The sequence below is a fragment of the Platichthys flesus genome, chromosome 1 (genome assembly GCF_949316205.1).
Source record: "Platichthys flesus chromosome 1, fPlaFle2.1, whole genome shotgun sequence".
Lineage (NCBI taxonomy): Eukaryota > Metazoa > Chordata > Actinopteri > Pleuronectiformes > Pleuronectidae > Platichthys > Platichthys flesus.
The window spans coordinates 18,281,237-18,298,043 of NC_084945.1; the positions used below are offsets into that span (position 1 = coordinate 18,281,237).

The 16,807-nt window shown below is 40.0% G+C and overlaps 1 protein-coding gene across 1 annotated transcript; it reads left to right on the forward strand.

Moving 5' to 3' along the window:
* Positions 1-1,788: 1,788 nt before the first annotated feature.
* On the forward strand, positions 1,789-13,398 carry slc7a9 (solute carrier family 7 member 9). The gene is made up of 13 exons (XM_062387814.1): positions 1,789-1,885; positions 2,688-2,810; positions 5,510-5,657; positions 7,752-7,994; positions 8,364-8,489; positions 8,581-8,680; positions 10,360-10,404; positions 10,517-10,640; positions 10,945-11,048; positions 11,446-11,542; positions 11,664-11,813; positions 12,216-12,390; positions 12,590-13,398. The coding sequence occupies exons 2-13, from the start codon at positions 2,694-2,696 to the stop codon at positions 12,646-12,648; spliced, it is 1,488 nt and encodes a 495-aa protein (XP_062243798.1). The 5' UTR covers positions 1,789-1,885; positions 2,688-2,693; the 3' UTR covers positions 12,649-13,398.
* Positions 13,399-16,807: the final 3,409 nt, after the last annotated feature.

Genomic DNA, 16,807 nt, shown 5'->3' on the forward strand with positions numbered 1-16,807 from the left:
ACTGAAAAAAACCCTCTTCATTTGTCTCAGCAAATACTACCCTCCATTCAATAGACCTATGTGTTAAGTACCAGTTAACATACAAACAGCATGAAATAATTCCCTAAAATTCCATTAAACCAAAGCCTGTACTGTGATTAAAATAAATCCTTATGTAAGTGAATGGGTGTTTGACGTTTCAATAATGGCAAATCGCTGTATGCGAATCGATTTTATTGTTTTTCCGTCTCAGCTGTTTACAAACCTGTCGAACAGAAGCATCACAGTACAGTAAATAGATATAGTCTATGACAGATATGAAGACCCGCTTCCTTCTGTGTTAGTCATATGCAGCACTGAAATAACACAGTCACACGAGTATAAATTTGAGGCTGTCAATGCCCTTAGTCAGATCCTAAGCCCCGGTGAAGGTGTCTGAAACTTGCACCGTGGTATTGGTCATAAGTTCCTGTGCAGGGTGACCGAGTTCAAGAGAAAACTTGTGCTTGTATTAGCAGATTACCATGAGCAGGCGAGGCTGTCTGTCTGCAGCAACTGTGTCTGCAGCAAATGCCTCAGTGAACAGCAGTCACCACAGGAAGTCAGCGTGTACAAATAATGTATGTTAGAAAGACAAACTATCAGACTGGTATCATTTGGTTAGTGGTGGATGAACTGTTAGAATGAATGTTTGAATGAACTTCAGTCAGACCTACATTTGCTTTTACTTAATAATAATATAAATGATAATAACAACTATAATAATATAATAACAACATAGTACTTTGTAAACCTGTAGTGTGTATCTAAGTGTCACTGAGATTGTATTAAACTGCACTCTGCACATTCATCCAACCATTTGACTTTTGAAGACTGAATTACTGAAATGATTTTTACATTTCGGTATTTAATCAGACATTCAACAAGCTTTTTAGCTTCAACACAGTTTGTGCTGAACTTCCACAGAAAACAATCCCCAAACCTACACTTTTAAAGCAAAGTGTTAATCTTTGTCTTCTTTTGTCAAACATATACAAGCATTCTTTCATATTTGGCTCGACCCCTTCTCATTTGGAAGGTTACAACCTAAAGCTGGAGCTTACACACACACACACTCACAACCAGGGTCAACACATGGATTAACACTTCAGAAGCTTTACTCTTAAACAAAATCCATGCTATAGTGTAAACGTTTGTGTTAACCCCTGATAATATACTGATTAATGTAGCAACATTATTGCAGCATAAATATGAAACATCTCTGGCAGTAAAGGACTGGTAAAGGGAAGTATTGAGGAGAAGGAGGGACAGAGTAGAAGGGGAATGTGACACACAAACACAACCACACACAAATGTGCATGGGCACACATGCAGGGGTGTCACATATCCGTATCAAAGAAGCATTGTGAGTAAAGTCCAGTGAGCTCAGAGCGGAAGAAGGGTCGAAGAAGATATGAAATGTCTCATATACATTTTGAAGGGATTGATTGGCTGTATCTGAAACAACAGATGATGATAGTAATGTTCACTAGGATCTGATATCGTTAAATTACTTTATAATTTGGTTTTCTTACAGTAAAACCTAAACCCCCCCAAATAACACGTCAGCTCTGAGCTCTGATCTGTGGATTTCATTAACTCTGAAGTAAACTATCTTTCCTTTACTCTCCTTCACTGTCTTCACCAACCTCCCTATTCCTCCAGGAGGTCCAATCAGAACCCGGGATCCTCCCACCGGAGGGGCGTGCTCAGGTTTTCATTTACACCACACATTCCTGCTTTCCTTCATTTAACTTGGCTCAGTATCAATAGAGGGGTCAAGTCACTGTACCTGGGCTTGAAAAAAACAAACAAAACATCTAAAGTTCATGGAGCATCACTGAAGTGGTTTCAGTCCGACATACATGTAAGTGAAACATCTGCTGAAATACTTATTTATTTATTTATTATTATATATCAAGTTGCTCATTAACAGAGTGATTCGCAAATTTAATTCAGTTTTTTATTACCTTCATAAAATCATATCTTTCTTGATGTTAGAAATGGTAATGATAATGTAATGATAAACTTCCCTTTCTATAGTATCAATTCAGGTCATTTTTATCTCACCCGCAATTCACAACAAATGTTACGTAACACACATGGAACAGTAATAGCTCTGTGATCCATGTCCTGACTGAAATTTGCAGTGATTTGATTTAAATTTTGTGTGTGAGTCAAATTTATGCTTGTCCTTTTATGGTAAAATGAGAATATAAAAGTTGCTTTTCAGAAGTACAATGTGTTTCTAAAAGGTAAAACACTTAAATCCTAAATCCTATTATTGTAATATATTGCCTGCTGTGGCTCAGAACCACTATTCATTAGTAAAAGCTAAAGAAAAACTATGCAAAGTCCAAAATCTGGCAAGCAGATCTGGATCAGCACCTTGTTGTGGAATAAAATAATTTGTGGATCAATGGATCAGAGGATTAATGATGTAAATACATTTGCGTTGGAATGGATTTTCTCTGGGTACCTCTGCTCATCTGGTCATTGTTTGACCAGATGAGAGGGAATGCTGGGGAATGCAGAGTTCCCCTCTAAATCTTATCCCACTGGGTGAAGACTTCATAAAGACGGCCAAGATCTGACTTTTGCAACCCACATGTTCTATAAAAGTAAATTAAACTGTAACATTTTAATGCATTTTGGTTTTTCTTTACCAGACAGAAATGGATGACGACAGCATTAGGAAGAGGAAGGAGTCACAGAATGGCTCCACTGACCACAGCATGGACGCTCCTACCAAAGACAAGAAGCCTGTTAAGGCCACTGTGCTTCAGAAAGATGTGAGTGTGTGTGTGTGTGTGTGTGTGTTTGACTGTCCTTGATATGTCCGGCTGCTCCTGAGAATGTGTCTCATTAGTTGTTCACACTGCAGGATCAGCCCCACTAGTTCATTTTCACAGAGATGGGGGTTGGGACAGAGTACCAGGCAGTACCACTGCAACCATCTGTACACATTAGCTCTGCAGTGATCCACTCACTGCTGCTTTCCGGGCCCCATAAACCCCACAAGCCATGAGGAGAATTTACATATCAGGTTAACTGAGAAGGAAAAAGGAACTTTTAAATCTGTGCCACATGTATGTGTGGGGGATGGATTTTGATTGGAAGCATCCATTCAAAGTAAAAATGAGTAAGATACTCAGATAAACAAGAGTCTACAGAAACACCAACAGGATTCCCATACACAACAACCGTTTGAGCTAAATTCAAACATGCTAACTTGTACTGACCATATTTACATTTTGATGCTTGTAGCAGGGATGCCATTCATATGTTTCCCGTCTAATGTGTAAGTCTGCCAATGTGTGTTAATTACCTCTCCCAAGGTTGTTGTGTTTTTGTCTCTGTTGTTTTTTTGTCTGTTATTTAGCAGGATTATGATTAAACTACTGGACACATTTCCATAAAACATTGTGGATGGTTGGGGGGAAGAGACCATTACATTTTGGTGCAGATCTGTGTGAGGGGGTTAGGGCCAAGGGGCCAGGAAAACGTGTTCGAACATTTTTATTGATTCTCAGAGAATAATTCGTGAGTCTTGATGAAAAAATAGACTGATACTGATGAGTGTGTGCAATTTGGTGAAGGTGCTAATCTAGTTTATTAAAATGTGGTTTCATAAAGAAACTGTTGAGCCCTGGTGGAGGTGTGCGCTGTAAAGAGTGCCCTTCTAGCTAGCGATAAATCAAAAATAATTCCAAAATAATGTCATTAATTTAGTTAGTATTGTGTCTTAAAAATAATATTGGACAATTGTTAACCTACAGATCTTTTCATGCCAATCCATCCAACTCTATTTGAGTATAGAACAAATTGTATGACACACAGTTAATGGGTCTAGAAACCAAATCGAGCATCTGTTATTGATCGATCAATGAAGAAACAGATACACATGTATCAAAGATTCATATGACCTTTAATATTTCTGTAAACACATCTTCTAGGATATTTCAGGCAGAGCAGAATGTTTTTTTTCTGCTTAATGTTAATTAACTCATTAAACCAAAAAATGCATGATTCTCTCTCCTCTCTTCTTGCTCAGTAACAAACTGCCACTCAACACTGAGCGATACACATCCAACTTTTCCTCCCCTTAATGTATTTTTCCTCTGAGTGAAAAATGAGCATCGTCAGCTAGTAAATGTTATACTACGTTCACCAACAAGTTGCTTACTCTCTCCTTCTGCGGTTTGGGTCTGGACAGTTGACATACAGGTGATTCCAAGAGTTTTAAACAAAGTTGTGTGTTCTGGCCAAAAACATTTAGAATAAAATAATAAAGAGTATGTAAACTGTGCCTACAGATAAGTAATAAGGTGAAGTACAAACCTCCACCACCATCAGAGACACATCATACACATGTTTAAACTTGAGAGTAAACTTTAGTCGTCAACCAAACCTCTAAAGTTTCATAGCTTTTTGCAGAAATCTCTTGGCCTGGACCTTGTTAGGGAGTTTTTAAACCATAGTCTTTTTGCAGTCTCAATAGCTGATCATACAATTTAATGGTTCCCTGTCAAGTTTCGTGCCGCCCCCTAACAAACTTCTACTACAGTGGTAAACTGCTTATCGTGATCAAGCATGTCAAATTCATCACTATAAGCAGTGATACAATAAACAAGTTGAGTAGCTTCTTTATGATAGTCTCGTTAAGATAACGACGCCACACACACACCCCCATACATACACACACTGACCTTGTGCACACTTATTTCACTCTCTTTCGCTAACACACTCACACACTCAAACAGTATCATAGTAACATGTGTAAAAACAACAGAACTTGTTATCTTAGACATCAATGGAGTGCTGGATTAGGGGGGCGAGACACGCTCAGTTTAGTTCAATTTTGATGGCAGTTTACAGTGCGAATAGAGACACAGAGAGGAGCAGTAAATTACTGACAGAGCTGGTAAAAACTGTAAAAATAAAAATGTTATGGTCCAAACTTGTATGAATAGACCCCAAATGAATACAATCAGCAGCCGTGCACATCTCCCTTGTGTAAAGGGTGGGGGGTGACGGCTCTGTACCTCCCCGGCACAAATTTTGGCCAGGACATACCAACTCATCATCCTCAAATAATCATACAACAGGGCAGCTTTAATGAAAAGCAAAAAGTCAAACAAGCTTAAAGCTGCCATGAGTTATTCCTGATGTCTGGCTCAACAAGTGTTTATGAGATAGAATCCAGCAGCAGACAACATGAGACTCAAGTCTGTCTCCAATCTGTCCACATGACGTGTTGAGTTTGGTGAACTGGTGTGAATGTGAGTCTGATCTTCACTTGCCTTATGGCTCTGTTTTGTTCTTCACTCAATCAAGAGAGAGCTGATGAATATAATGCTAAATCACAGCATCAATACCAGAATATTGGAAAACTATTTCTGCTGAAATTCCCTAAAGATATAACCATCAAGTGAGCTCAAATCTGAGCATTAAATAACATGTTCCTTTTGCTCTGTGTGTGCCTGGCCAGGTTGGTCTGCTGAGTGGCATCTGTCTGATTGTAGGGACGATGATCGGCTCTGGGATCTTCATTTCTCCGAAGTCTGTTCTGCTGTACTCTGGAGCTGTCGGGCCCTGCCTCCTCATCTGGGCGGCCTGTGGCGTGTTAGCCACTGTGGGTGAGAACACACTCCAGATCAATAGATCACTTCAACACAGCACCAGATGGGAGAAAGGTTTAATACCCTCCCCCTATGTATGAGTATAAGAGAAACTAACTGGGATTACAGGAATTTGAGTTTTTTCTCCTCTGTGAGACAGTGTGTACAGAAAACCATAAAAGACACGTATAAAAAGATAAGTCTGCTGTGTAAGATATTGCTTTTATGGGATTTTAGATCACTTTTTAGAACATTGCATGTCTTAATTGTTCTAAAGCATACTTCATTATTTTATGTTGCATTTATATCTGATTATAACTCATGTTAATGTATGGCCTCCTCGTCCAGAAAGAGTGAGGATTCTGGTTTTAGGCTGAACTCAATGTTGATGAGCCAGGAGACAAGAAACAGACACAAAGAGTTTGAAAGAATTTTATACCAGAACTGATAACAGGAGATGAATAGGAACAGACCGACAGATTTTCAGATTAAGCTTCTAGAACTGTAGTGACTTTTCTGAGATCCACAGTCCAGAGTCCAGGCACAGACAGGCCGAGAATCAAGCCAAAGTAGGGCAGGGCGAGGCAAGCTCAGATTGGTGAGTGCCACACGAGTGAACAGAATGATGCTAATCACCAACAAAAATAGTGATTAGCAAGTAGAGCAGGGAAATACTTTCGTGTTGCAAGGTTTAGAAGCAGCACGTCTAAATACAAAGGCTGCAAATGATCTGAAGGAGGCTTGTTGGTTGAACTGGTGCTTATATACGGGCGGGAGGGCTGGCATCAAATGAGAAATTCGACGAACGAGTGAGTCTCAGGTGTCAATCATGATGTTTCACTCCATTTTCACGGCTTCAAATACCTAATTAAAACCAAGGCTGTTTGAAATATTAACACTGATTTCCCCAAAACGTTTATTTGATGTATACTTTGACTTTTTTAGTTTGGCCTATGTATGTCCCATCCACTAACATAGAGGATGACGAATTTATGACCTATACAACAGCCAGCCACCGGGAGGGGATCAGGATGACTTTACTTCACTCTTGGGGAGTGGTCGTGTCTCAGTCTCTAGGTGAAGACACAGACAGACAGGGATGGAGCTGGGACAAACACACAAGAGGAGAGAGGTTCATAGGAAGGGAACACTGAAAAACAAAGCAGCAGGTCAAACTGTGCAGGGACAAGATTGGAAAAGTCTCTCAGAAGAAGCAACTTGCTCACAGTACTTGTTTTTCAATTTAAAATGTATTTGTGTAGCACCAAATAAGATGCCTTAATTTCAAGGTGAATTTGAGACCTTACAATATTACGGATAGAAACCGAAGAGTTCCCTTAAAGAGAGAGCACTTTGGGACAGTGGAGACAAAAACCTACCCATGTGATCTTTGTCCTCATAAAAGTCATAATTCTTTGACTGAAGAGGCCCAGTGGACAGAATAGCTAAATGCATAGAAACGGAGTAAACAAACAGAACTAAATTGCTTTGTCAGGACAGAGTGACTGCGGCTGTTGAACTGTTCAGTCAGTGTGTTTCAACATTTATCAACATAAATATTAATCATTGTTGTTTTTATTTCATGTAAAACATCTTCATTTCCACGGAGCAACTTTAAGAACTCAGAATCTGGACATGTGAGACTCTGTGTCCTATATTAAGATGGTGGTAAATGTGAAAGTTTATTGGTTTGTTTTACAGGTCTGGCAAATCGTTGACGAACTAAAAAGTAATATATATTTTTATGCGCGTGTAATGGAATCAGGTCAACGTACCCAGGCTGTGCTTATTTTTCCATGTCCATAAAACCACAGCAACATTGATTACTTGAAAAATAAGAAATTACCTCCTGAAGGAATTTTTTTAATTTACACTAAGTCTACCTAACCAGGTTTTGCTGCATTTACATTTTTTTTTAGAAAAGCTACACACAGTGAAATTAGCAATAGATTATTTTATTTCGTATCAAGCATTTAGTCTCATAGTCATCAATTGTGGTTTCATTATTCTGCTAATCTTTAAAGTACTGGTTCTAACTGTGTTGGAGTGAGTTTGAATAGAATCCCCAACTGTTATCTCCCCTCTTCTCTCGGTGTGTACCTGTGTCTCCAGGAGCGCTGTGCTACGCGGAGCTCGGCACCATGATCACCAAATCAGGGGGAGATTATTCATATTTAATGGAAGGGTTTGGCCCCCTTGTCGCCTACCTCTACTCCTGGACCACCGTCATGGTGTTGAAGCCCTCCGCCTTTGCCATCATCACGCTGAGCTTCGCAGAATACGCCTCCACCCCTTTCTACCCCGGCTGCACTCCTCCCGTTGTTGTAACCAAGTGTCTGTCAGCAGCAGCCATAGGTCAGTTTTACTTTAATCCCTCTGAGTTAATGGTTAAAATCTGTATAGTAAGTAGTCGTTATAGATTTATAGTATTAAACCTGGACCGGCCACTAAAGTCTTTTGTTTTTGTCAGTCATCAAAAAAAGACAATAGGAACATGTCGTACTGTAGATTAACAAACAAAGTTCTGAAGGCAGTTAAACCACTGATATGTTTCCACATTAAATACAAAATTACATAAAAACAGTTCACTCAACATTATAAAAAACGCAAACTTTAGAAAAAATAAATGCAGGTAACAGAGGTGTTGCAAATAATGAATCATCTTTGAGAGATGCCATGTATTTGAAACGTCTAAGTAAGAATCTTGTATTTTCTTTTTCTAAGTTTTGATCGTCTCAGTCAACTGTCTGAGTGTCAAACTGGCGAGCTACGTGCAGAACTTCTTCACTGCAGCGAAACTCTTCATCATCCTCGTCATAGTCGTAGCTGGCATCGTTATGTTGGCTCAAGGTGGGTTTACTTCTACCATCAATGTATTTAATGTGCAGCCCAGCTTAAACAATTTGATTAATTCTTTGTCTCTTTGTACATGTCTTTCCAGGAAAAACTGAGACTTTGTCAAATACGTTTGATGGTGCGTCATCGTCCTTTGGAGCATTTGGACTGGCATTTTATAACGGGCTTTGGGCTTATGATGGATGGTAACGGTCACACTTCACTTCATTGTTTCATTTGAACACGCTGAACAGGTTTGACCCTGCTCTCCCACATAGCAATGCACTGAAGGGCCTTTTCGCCCTGTACCGACTCGATGTGAGGAGCACTGTGACCCCACTCAGCATCCATGTTATTATGGTCTCTTTTTCATGTGGCAGTGGCACATTGTTTTTTTTCTTTCCACAAGGTACACAGAAACACAACAGCACATGACCCTGCCTTTAAGCTGCTGTCTTGCCTCTTACCCTTTTCCACAGATATGTGGCTTCAACCCTGACTCACACTTATTGTCGTATTTCACATAATGAGTTCACAGAAACAGGGTGATCAGATACCAGGCTGTATGAGCCCTAATACATGATGTTATAGTCAGCCACATTGACAGCAATCATCAAGGCCCTTCTAGATGTAAAGGAGACATAGCCTGTAATACTTTTTCAGTTTTTCTTTCCTATAGTGTGCTGAAGTTAAAACAGCTGCAGTTTAAAAAGTCTCCCTCACAAAAGACTGCCACTGAAACACTTTGTCGGTAAGTCTGACCGATACTTCTTTATCATGTGATGTCTGGCACATCCCAAACAAAGTCGGCTAAAGTAAGAGCAGAGGCCGACTTTTCTTACCCAGAGCTGGAATGCGGTTGACCCATCACAACCGATTGAGCCAATTGACCAATCAGAGCAGACTGGGCTTTGTCTGAAGGGGTGCCTTAAAGAGACAGGAGCTGTTCCGAGAATTTCAAACAGAGGCTAAAAAGAGGAGCAACGGCAATGGAGAGTTTGAGGAAAGTGATGCATTTTCAGAACTGTAACCTTTTCAAACAATCACCCAAATTATGAACCTGTGTATGAACAAAGTATGTTTCCTTTAATGGCAGTAGTTCCCTCAGCTGTTCCCTCGGGATATTAGACAATACTATACATCACTATACACTTAGGTTTTTTTTTTATCTTTACTGAGTCTGTGCTTATACAGTAAAAAATGTCAGTGTTGGTTTAGAGAGTTGTTTGTGCATCACAGAGCACCAGCAGGTGAAGCCTGTCACCCCCACCTCCCTGATAAGCATGGTTGCTGGAGTGTCTCAGTCACTGAGCAATATGGATGACATTCTCCTTTGAGTAAGTCACAGGTGAGTTATTTTGATATGTCTGACTGCAGGCTTTCCAAAGCAAAGCCTGTGTCTCCGGTGCTGTGACAAGCTGGGAGTTTCTATGTGGCCTCCCGCCGCAGAGCATTGTTACCTGACTGTGTGCGGTCACAGTCGCCGGTCACTTTTTCTGAGGGGGCTTGAATAGGTGACTGACTCCTGCTGGGATTGCAGCGGTGAAAGCAAGTGTCAGGTTTTAACCTTTTGTACCAATAGGGCCAATTAGAGGGTAAAGCCTGTGTGAAATGTCACATTAAATACCATGTCACTGACACTGAAGATGCTGAGGAGGGATTACAGCGTTTCCTTCCATAGGGTCAGCGCTGCAAGTGAAACTATACGTGTTAAGTATACACTGCTGTGCAGAGGAGGGGGGGTCCAGCCTTTAAAGGTCTTGGAGAGAAGATAAGCTCATCATTAAATAACTATACCGATTTGTAGATTTTAATTATTTCGTATTGGCTTGGCCTTTGTTAGCAGGATAGTACTTTCAGAGTAACTCTCTATTCGTTTTCCCAGGAATCAACTGAATTTTATCACAGAGGAGCTGAAAGACCCATACAGGTAGGACAAGGACTCATTGTAAAATACATATTTTTGTAGTTTTTAGTGTTTAATTTCTGCTCAGAATTCAAGATTCCCTCTGTAATATGATGTTTTTGCTAATGTCTCTCAGGAACCTGCCACTGGCCATTCTCATTGGGATCCCCCTGGTTTCTGTTTGCTATGTGTTGGTCAACGTTTCTTACTTCACCGTAATGACGACCACTGAGCTGCTGCAGTCTCCAGCTGTTGCTGTGGTAAGAAGGCGGCCACGGAGTCACAGTATCCAAAGTGATAAAAACTGAACACCTTTTGAGTTTTTACAACAACTGAAAGCTACTACAGGTTCTCTGTCATGTTTGCAATATACAGCTCCACCACTAGATGTCCCTACATTCTACACACATACCCTTGTGGACCTGAGATGCCGCAGACAAAGATATTCTTGTCATGCTCTGGATATAATATGTTTTATAATATTTTTTTACTAAACTTTGCCTATTTGCTTCAGTCAATAAGGAACAACACAGCTCTCTACACCTTAATCATTGTCATCCTCAGACTTTTGGAGACAGAGTCCTTCACCCGATGTCGTGGATCATTCCGCTCTTTGTTGTCTTTTCCACGTTTGGTTCTGCGAATGGAAGTTGCTTCACTGCTGGCAGGTAAAAAGTCACATTATAAAGGAACCACAAATATGTTGTGTGTTTGTAGAACTGTGTAGTGTGTTTATTAGTGTATGAGACAAAAGCACAAACAAAGTGAGACCGTTCTTATGGAAACACAACACAAAAATAATGTGTGACCAAGTTTTTATTGTTTGAATTGTGACAATTCATATGAAAGTGCCATAACATAAGTTTATATTATATAGTTCATCTATTCAGTTAGGCAATCCCATATAACTCATGTGCAATGCTTTTTGATTCACATATTGACGTGGAATAAAGCAAAATTCACAGAAAATAAAAGTAAATAAGTAAAGAAGCACATCAAATACTTAATGAAACAAAAAGAGTATTCAACATCATAAAACATATATCTGTCTTTCTCTCTCCCCAGACTGGCCTATGTGTCTGGTAGAGAGGGTCACATGGTGAAAGTTCTATCCTATATTAGTCTAAGGCGCTACACCCCATCACCTGCTCTCATATTCAACGTGAGTTTAATTTTACCACTTTACTTTTTACATTTTTTGCACGGTCATTCACTGTGTTGCTTTCCAGATAAGTTTAGGTAGATCAAATGTTCTCCCTAAATCTCTCTTTTTCATGTTTTAGGGGTTTCTGGCTATTTTCTACATTGTCCCAGCAGACATCAACACCCTCATCAACTACTTCAGCTTTGCTCAGTGGATGTTTTATGGTCTGACGTCACTGGCTCTCATAGTGATGCGTTTCACAAGGAAGGATCTCCATAGACCAGTGAAGGTGAAGCTCTCTGGAGATTGCTCCTCTTGTATTGTTTAATCCCAGCAGCTATTTCTATTTTCGCATTACTATATTTATTTGCAAAACATACTAAATAATGTATACAATTTAAATTGTATATGTATATTCATAGCAATTTAAATTGTTGTAAATGTATTATATATTTGTAAACATGTTTTGGGCTTTGTTTAGCTTGCATCCCAATTGGCTGCTGAATTTAGTTGTGTAAATGTTCCTATTTATTTATTTTTTTTGCAGTTTTTGTACATACAGAAATATGGTTTATTTCCATATTACCCTGGAATAATCTATATACTTTCTGGATTCTACATCACAGGTTAGAAGAATAAATAAAAACTAAACACTTGTGTAACTCCTGTGTAACTCTGTGATTACTTGAAGGTGCCATTGATCCTGCCAGTAATAATGGTGCTGGTGTCCTGCTACTTAGTCCTGGCCCCCATCGTTGATAAGCCAGAACTGGAATACCTCTACTGCGCTCTCTTCATCTTCAGCGGATTTCTCCTCTACTACCCTTTCGTCCACGTGAAGGTCAAATGGGCTCGCACACTCATGAGTAAGCTTACTTTGTTTTTATAACTGAAATTATAAGCTTCTGAAATATTTCTACTGGCTCATAATCGTAAGAAGAGAATAAAATAAAAATGTGCTCAAAAGGTTGTAAACAGATGGATGGCATGCAGTGTCACGTTGTGCTGACCCCATGGTGAACCTAACACGGGCTGATATGACCTTTGACCTCTACTCCCCTGCAGGGCCTATTACCATGCATCTGCAGCTGCTGATGGAGGTTGTTCCTCCTGAGAAAAACTGAATGAAAACGGACACGAGTGAGAACCAGGTCAATTTCTGCTGCGTGTTGTGAAATGTTGGGTCTGGTTTTGGAAACAGTGGGTGATTTGGCTCCTGGAGCTGGAGCTGGGCCACAGTCAAAAATCTGAGCTGACTCCCGTTAAATATCTGTGTGACAACAGTAAAAGTGCATGTACTGTTTCTATGAACTCGTTTACAGGGTTACTTCTGTAAATAGATCGAAAAAAACCCAGCCAGACAAACCATAACCTGGTAACCCTAAACTCTCTCCACATGAAGAAGTAGCCTCCATTTAATCTCGTCGACTGCGACTGAATGTTTGGTCGAATTTGAGTTTCCCTGCACTTAAAGCTAAACTGTCACATTAAACTATTTCCTTATGTAGTCAATGACAACAGTGCCAAAGATTTAGATTTGCGGAAAAATCTGCACTCGAGCAAAGGGAAACAGCAAAACCATGTTAAAAGCAATAAATGACACAAAGGTTCGGCAGATCATGTGGAAACAAGATGTTTGTATATTATTTAATGATGGTCTCTCTCTTTTTACACTGGAATATATTGGAACAGTACTGCATTTTGTAGCGTGAATAGGACCCGACAAATAAACAATTTGTGAATCCACCAAATATTTGACTGCTGATTTATCATATTTGTTAATAATGTCTTTCATGGGATGTAACTCGTAAAAATAAAGTCAAGTGGATGTGTTGGTTATGAGGTGTTTTAGGTGCATGTGCTCGGCATACCCTCCACTGATAATCCATTTCAAAAGAACGGCAAAACAAAATTAGGGATAACACTTTGGATAAGCACTGCAAAATTTAGATCCAAGAAGATTGAATCAATCCACACGAGGAAACCTGCGGAGGGACAATATAGTTTCAGAGCCAGTGAACGACTTTTTGGTTCAGTACTCAGAGATTTGATTTAGTCTCTGTTGCCCTCTAGTGGCACTTAAAACGACATACCAGAGTTAATCTATGATTTCCCATGTGCAATCCCTGGTGTAAAAGAGAAGATTTTCTCCAGTGGTGCCAGCAAATTTGCATTGGCTTTACTGAGCGAGAGGATTTTCAGATAAACTGCTCAGTAACTTCTGCCAAATTACGACTGGAACTGTCTGTGGAAGCAGCATGTGGGGTTGTGCTTGGCTCTGGGGTAATTTTGGTAAAGAAAGCTGTCGTCCTGCAGAATCGAACAAACAGGTCCCACATGAAGACTGAATAAATACTGACAAGATGCGGAACTCTCCTGGAATTGATCAAGCTCAACACTAGATTTATGATTCATCGCACATTTACACAAATACCAAAGATTCATCCCCTTCCCGATAAATTTGGGACTCATTTTGAAATGTTGCTGTTACATTCTGTTTCATCATTGTCTAATGGGCAGTGAGTCTCAGGATGAAAGAAAAAACGTTTATCATCTTTTGAAATTTAAGTTTAATAAAATAGTTCTGTCACACACACACACACACACACACACACACACAGTACACTGAAATATCATCTCATTAATGGAGAGGCCGCTCTGATGAGAACTCATCTGCATATCATTTTAATCACATTACGGTGCTTTTCCAATCAGTTACTGAATTTACATTTGGTTTAGATCCTTGCAATCATTCAGCGACCTTTCCAAAAACTGTATTATAATGTGTCGCTAATGAACATATGCTACAAATGAAGTCTGTGATTCATCTGATTGTTTTTATATGATCAGATATTGGGACTCCAGGGAGCGAAACGTAGTTGGTCTATTTTTGAATTTGGTCCAGTATGAATTGTTCCTGAAGTCAAGGTTTACTTCATATTTGTGCCAATTTTATTTTTAATTAAACGGGAAGAAGTGCCTTCTAGAAGTGTAATTGCAGAGTTTGTGTGTTAAGTGGTTGTTGAAAATCCACCCACTGATTTTGTCACCTGCAGGGGGAGTGTAGTCAGAGGGGGAAATAATATTTTCCATATACAGGTGGGAAAAGTAGTATCACTTAAACATCCAGCAGAGGAGTCTGTTTTGTCAACATGACCTGTTTTCCTCCATTGGAGGGCACACTTGAATAAGCAGTGGCGGTGAAGGGAGCCACAGCCGTTTCATGTGTGTGTGATCCTTTTACAGTAGAGGATCCACATCCAGATCCCTTCCACAGATTTGGGGCTCACTCCCACCTGGCACTGCGCCCAGGAATGGCTTGGCATTGTCTTTAGTGTGCAGAACATTATGAGAAAGAAAAATTATAATGATTTTAATGTTATTTGACTGCTCTCTCTCTCGAATAATGTCTCTGAATGAATGTATTTGTTTTAAATAACCCTGACACAAATGCTGCTGTTTTGCACATTAGGAGCAAGCGTCAGAGCAGTAATGATCTGGGGGTGGAGCCAGGATAACGAGATCCTGTCGATACGTGCGCTCAACCAATCGTGCAATAGTCTCAGAGGTCAGTCCTAACGTTTCGGCCCATTTTTATAGTATCAAATAATTATACAAAAACACTTATTCAAGTGTTCTAACATGGAGGATGCTGAGTTTAGAACTTATACCTCAGCCAGCCACCAGGCGGCAATCAAGATGATTTGGCTTCACTGATGCGTAGCTGACATGCTGCCCATCTTTTATGACTATGGTTATTCTGTGATGCAAAAGTAAAAAATACGGGAACCGATTAATTTCGCTTTATTTCTACTTTAGGATACAACCATTATGACCAATTCTACTTTAAAATAAATTAAAAGTGATAAAATACCTTTTTAATGAATGTACACTCAAAGATTCCCTTAAATCTAAACTACCTGGTATCTTGAGCTGCCTTATCTCTATCACACACACAAAAACACACATACACATACACACAGTACACAAGACAAACCTGCCCTCTGATCTTAAAAATGTAAAAATGTAATTTTGCTTAGTTTGCCAGATGTGGATGAGCTGAGCCCAGGGCGGTGGACACTGTCGCTGATGAAGTGTTAATGACATGAGGTGACCTCTGTTTTTGCTGCTAAGCTTAAGGGGATTTTCCAGTTTAAATGACTCTAACAGTGACTGATCACTTAACTGGGGAGACAATTCATTAACCTGAATATCTGGGTGACTATTTTTTTTTATTTTTTTTTAATGCCGTCCTTTGTCTTTCTCCATTTGGATGCACGCTTGTCTTTTTTTCTGTTCCATCCAGCTCTGCTCTATCCATCTTTTGCACCACCTTCCCTTGTTAACCTGTCCCCAGTCCCTCTCAATTTCACTTTCAAATATCTTTATTGTCATAAGGTCCAAAACACTACTCCTTCAAGCTGGAGTTGAACCAGCAACCTAAAGATTCCTATCCTATAGTCCCATGCTCTGCCAACTGAGCATTGGAAGGGATCTCTCTCTCACATGATTCTTTTAGACACAATCTTACTCTCTCTCTTTTGTCCTGCTAGGATTTCCTCTGTATTTCGTTTGATCTCTCTCTCCCGCTCCCCTCGCCTCGCCCTGTTACAGGCTCCTCACTAACTTTAATTGAGCAGCTTAAAGATCAGTCGCACTCACAGGTGAAACCACAGTCCATCTTACTTTTTATCCACTGTGTGTGCGTGTGTGTGTGTGAGTGTTTTAAGTTGAGTTATTTGTGTATTTATATTCCCATACAGACTCTCCTAATTTGTATGCACACATATGCACGGCTCTGTTTGTGTGTGAAAATGTCAGGGATCAAGAGTGGAATTCAGCATATAAAAAAGTGCTCCTTGCTAATTGTGTTGCTGTGCATGCTCCGCTCTTGCACCCGCCGTAGATTCTGGCTGTTTAGCAGCTCTTTGATCAGCAGATAGTGAGATGGTAGGGAGGCTGCTTTCGCTGGCTTCCCCAGCCTGATGCACGGGTGGCTTCACTCACATCGTGCACACAGTGGGAGGCTTGACTGCTGATGTGTGTCTGTGCATATGAAAACTCTGAAACAGGTGACGTAGAGACAGAGAAAGAGGTGGTTAAAAAAAAAGGCTTTGCGAGGGAATGTTTAGTTCAGAGGGGGGCATTTTGCCCTAAATGAAGCAGTGCAAATTGCTTTCACCGGCTGCCTGGCAGGGTCCCTTCTGATGTTTATCCTGCCTGTGTGTACTTCTGAACATTGCCTACAGCCACTGCTGCTTCACAGCTCAGATATGATCTCTC

What these genes read in the sequence shown, in the direction of transcription:
- slc7a9 (XM_062387814.1), top strand. Translation starts at nt 2,694, where the DNA reads ATGGATGACGACAGCATTAGGAAGAGGAAGGAGTCACAGAATGGCTCC. An exon ending in AGTCTCCAGCTGTTGCTGTG is followed by an intron (nt 10,641 to 10,944) that starts GTAAGAAGGCGG and finishes TGTCATCCTCAG; the next exon opens with ACTTTTGGAGACAGAGTCCT. An exon ending in ATCTCCATAGACCAGTGAAG is followed by an intron (nt 11,814 to 12,215) that starts GTGAAGCTCTCT and finishes GATTACTTGAAG; the next exon opens with GTGCCATTGATCCTGCCAGT.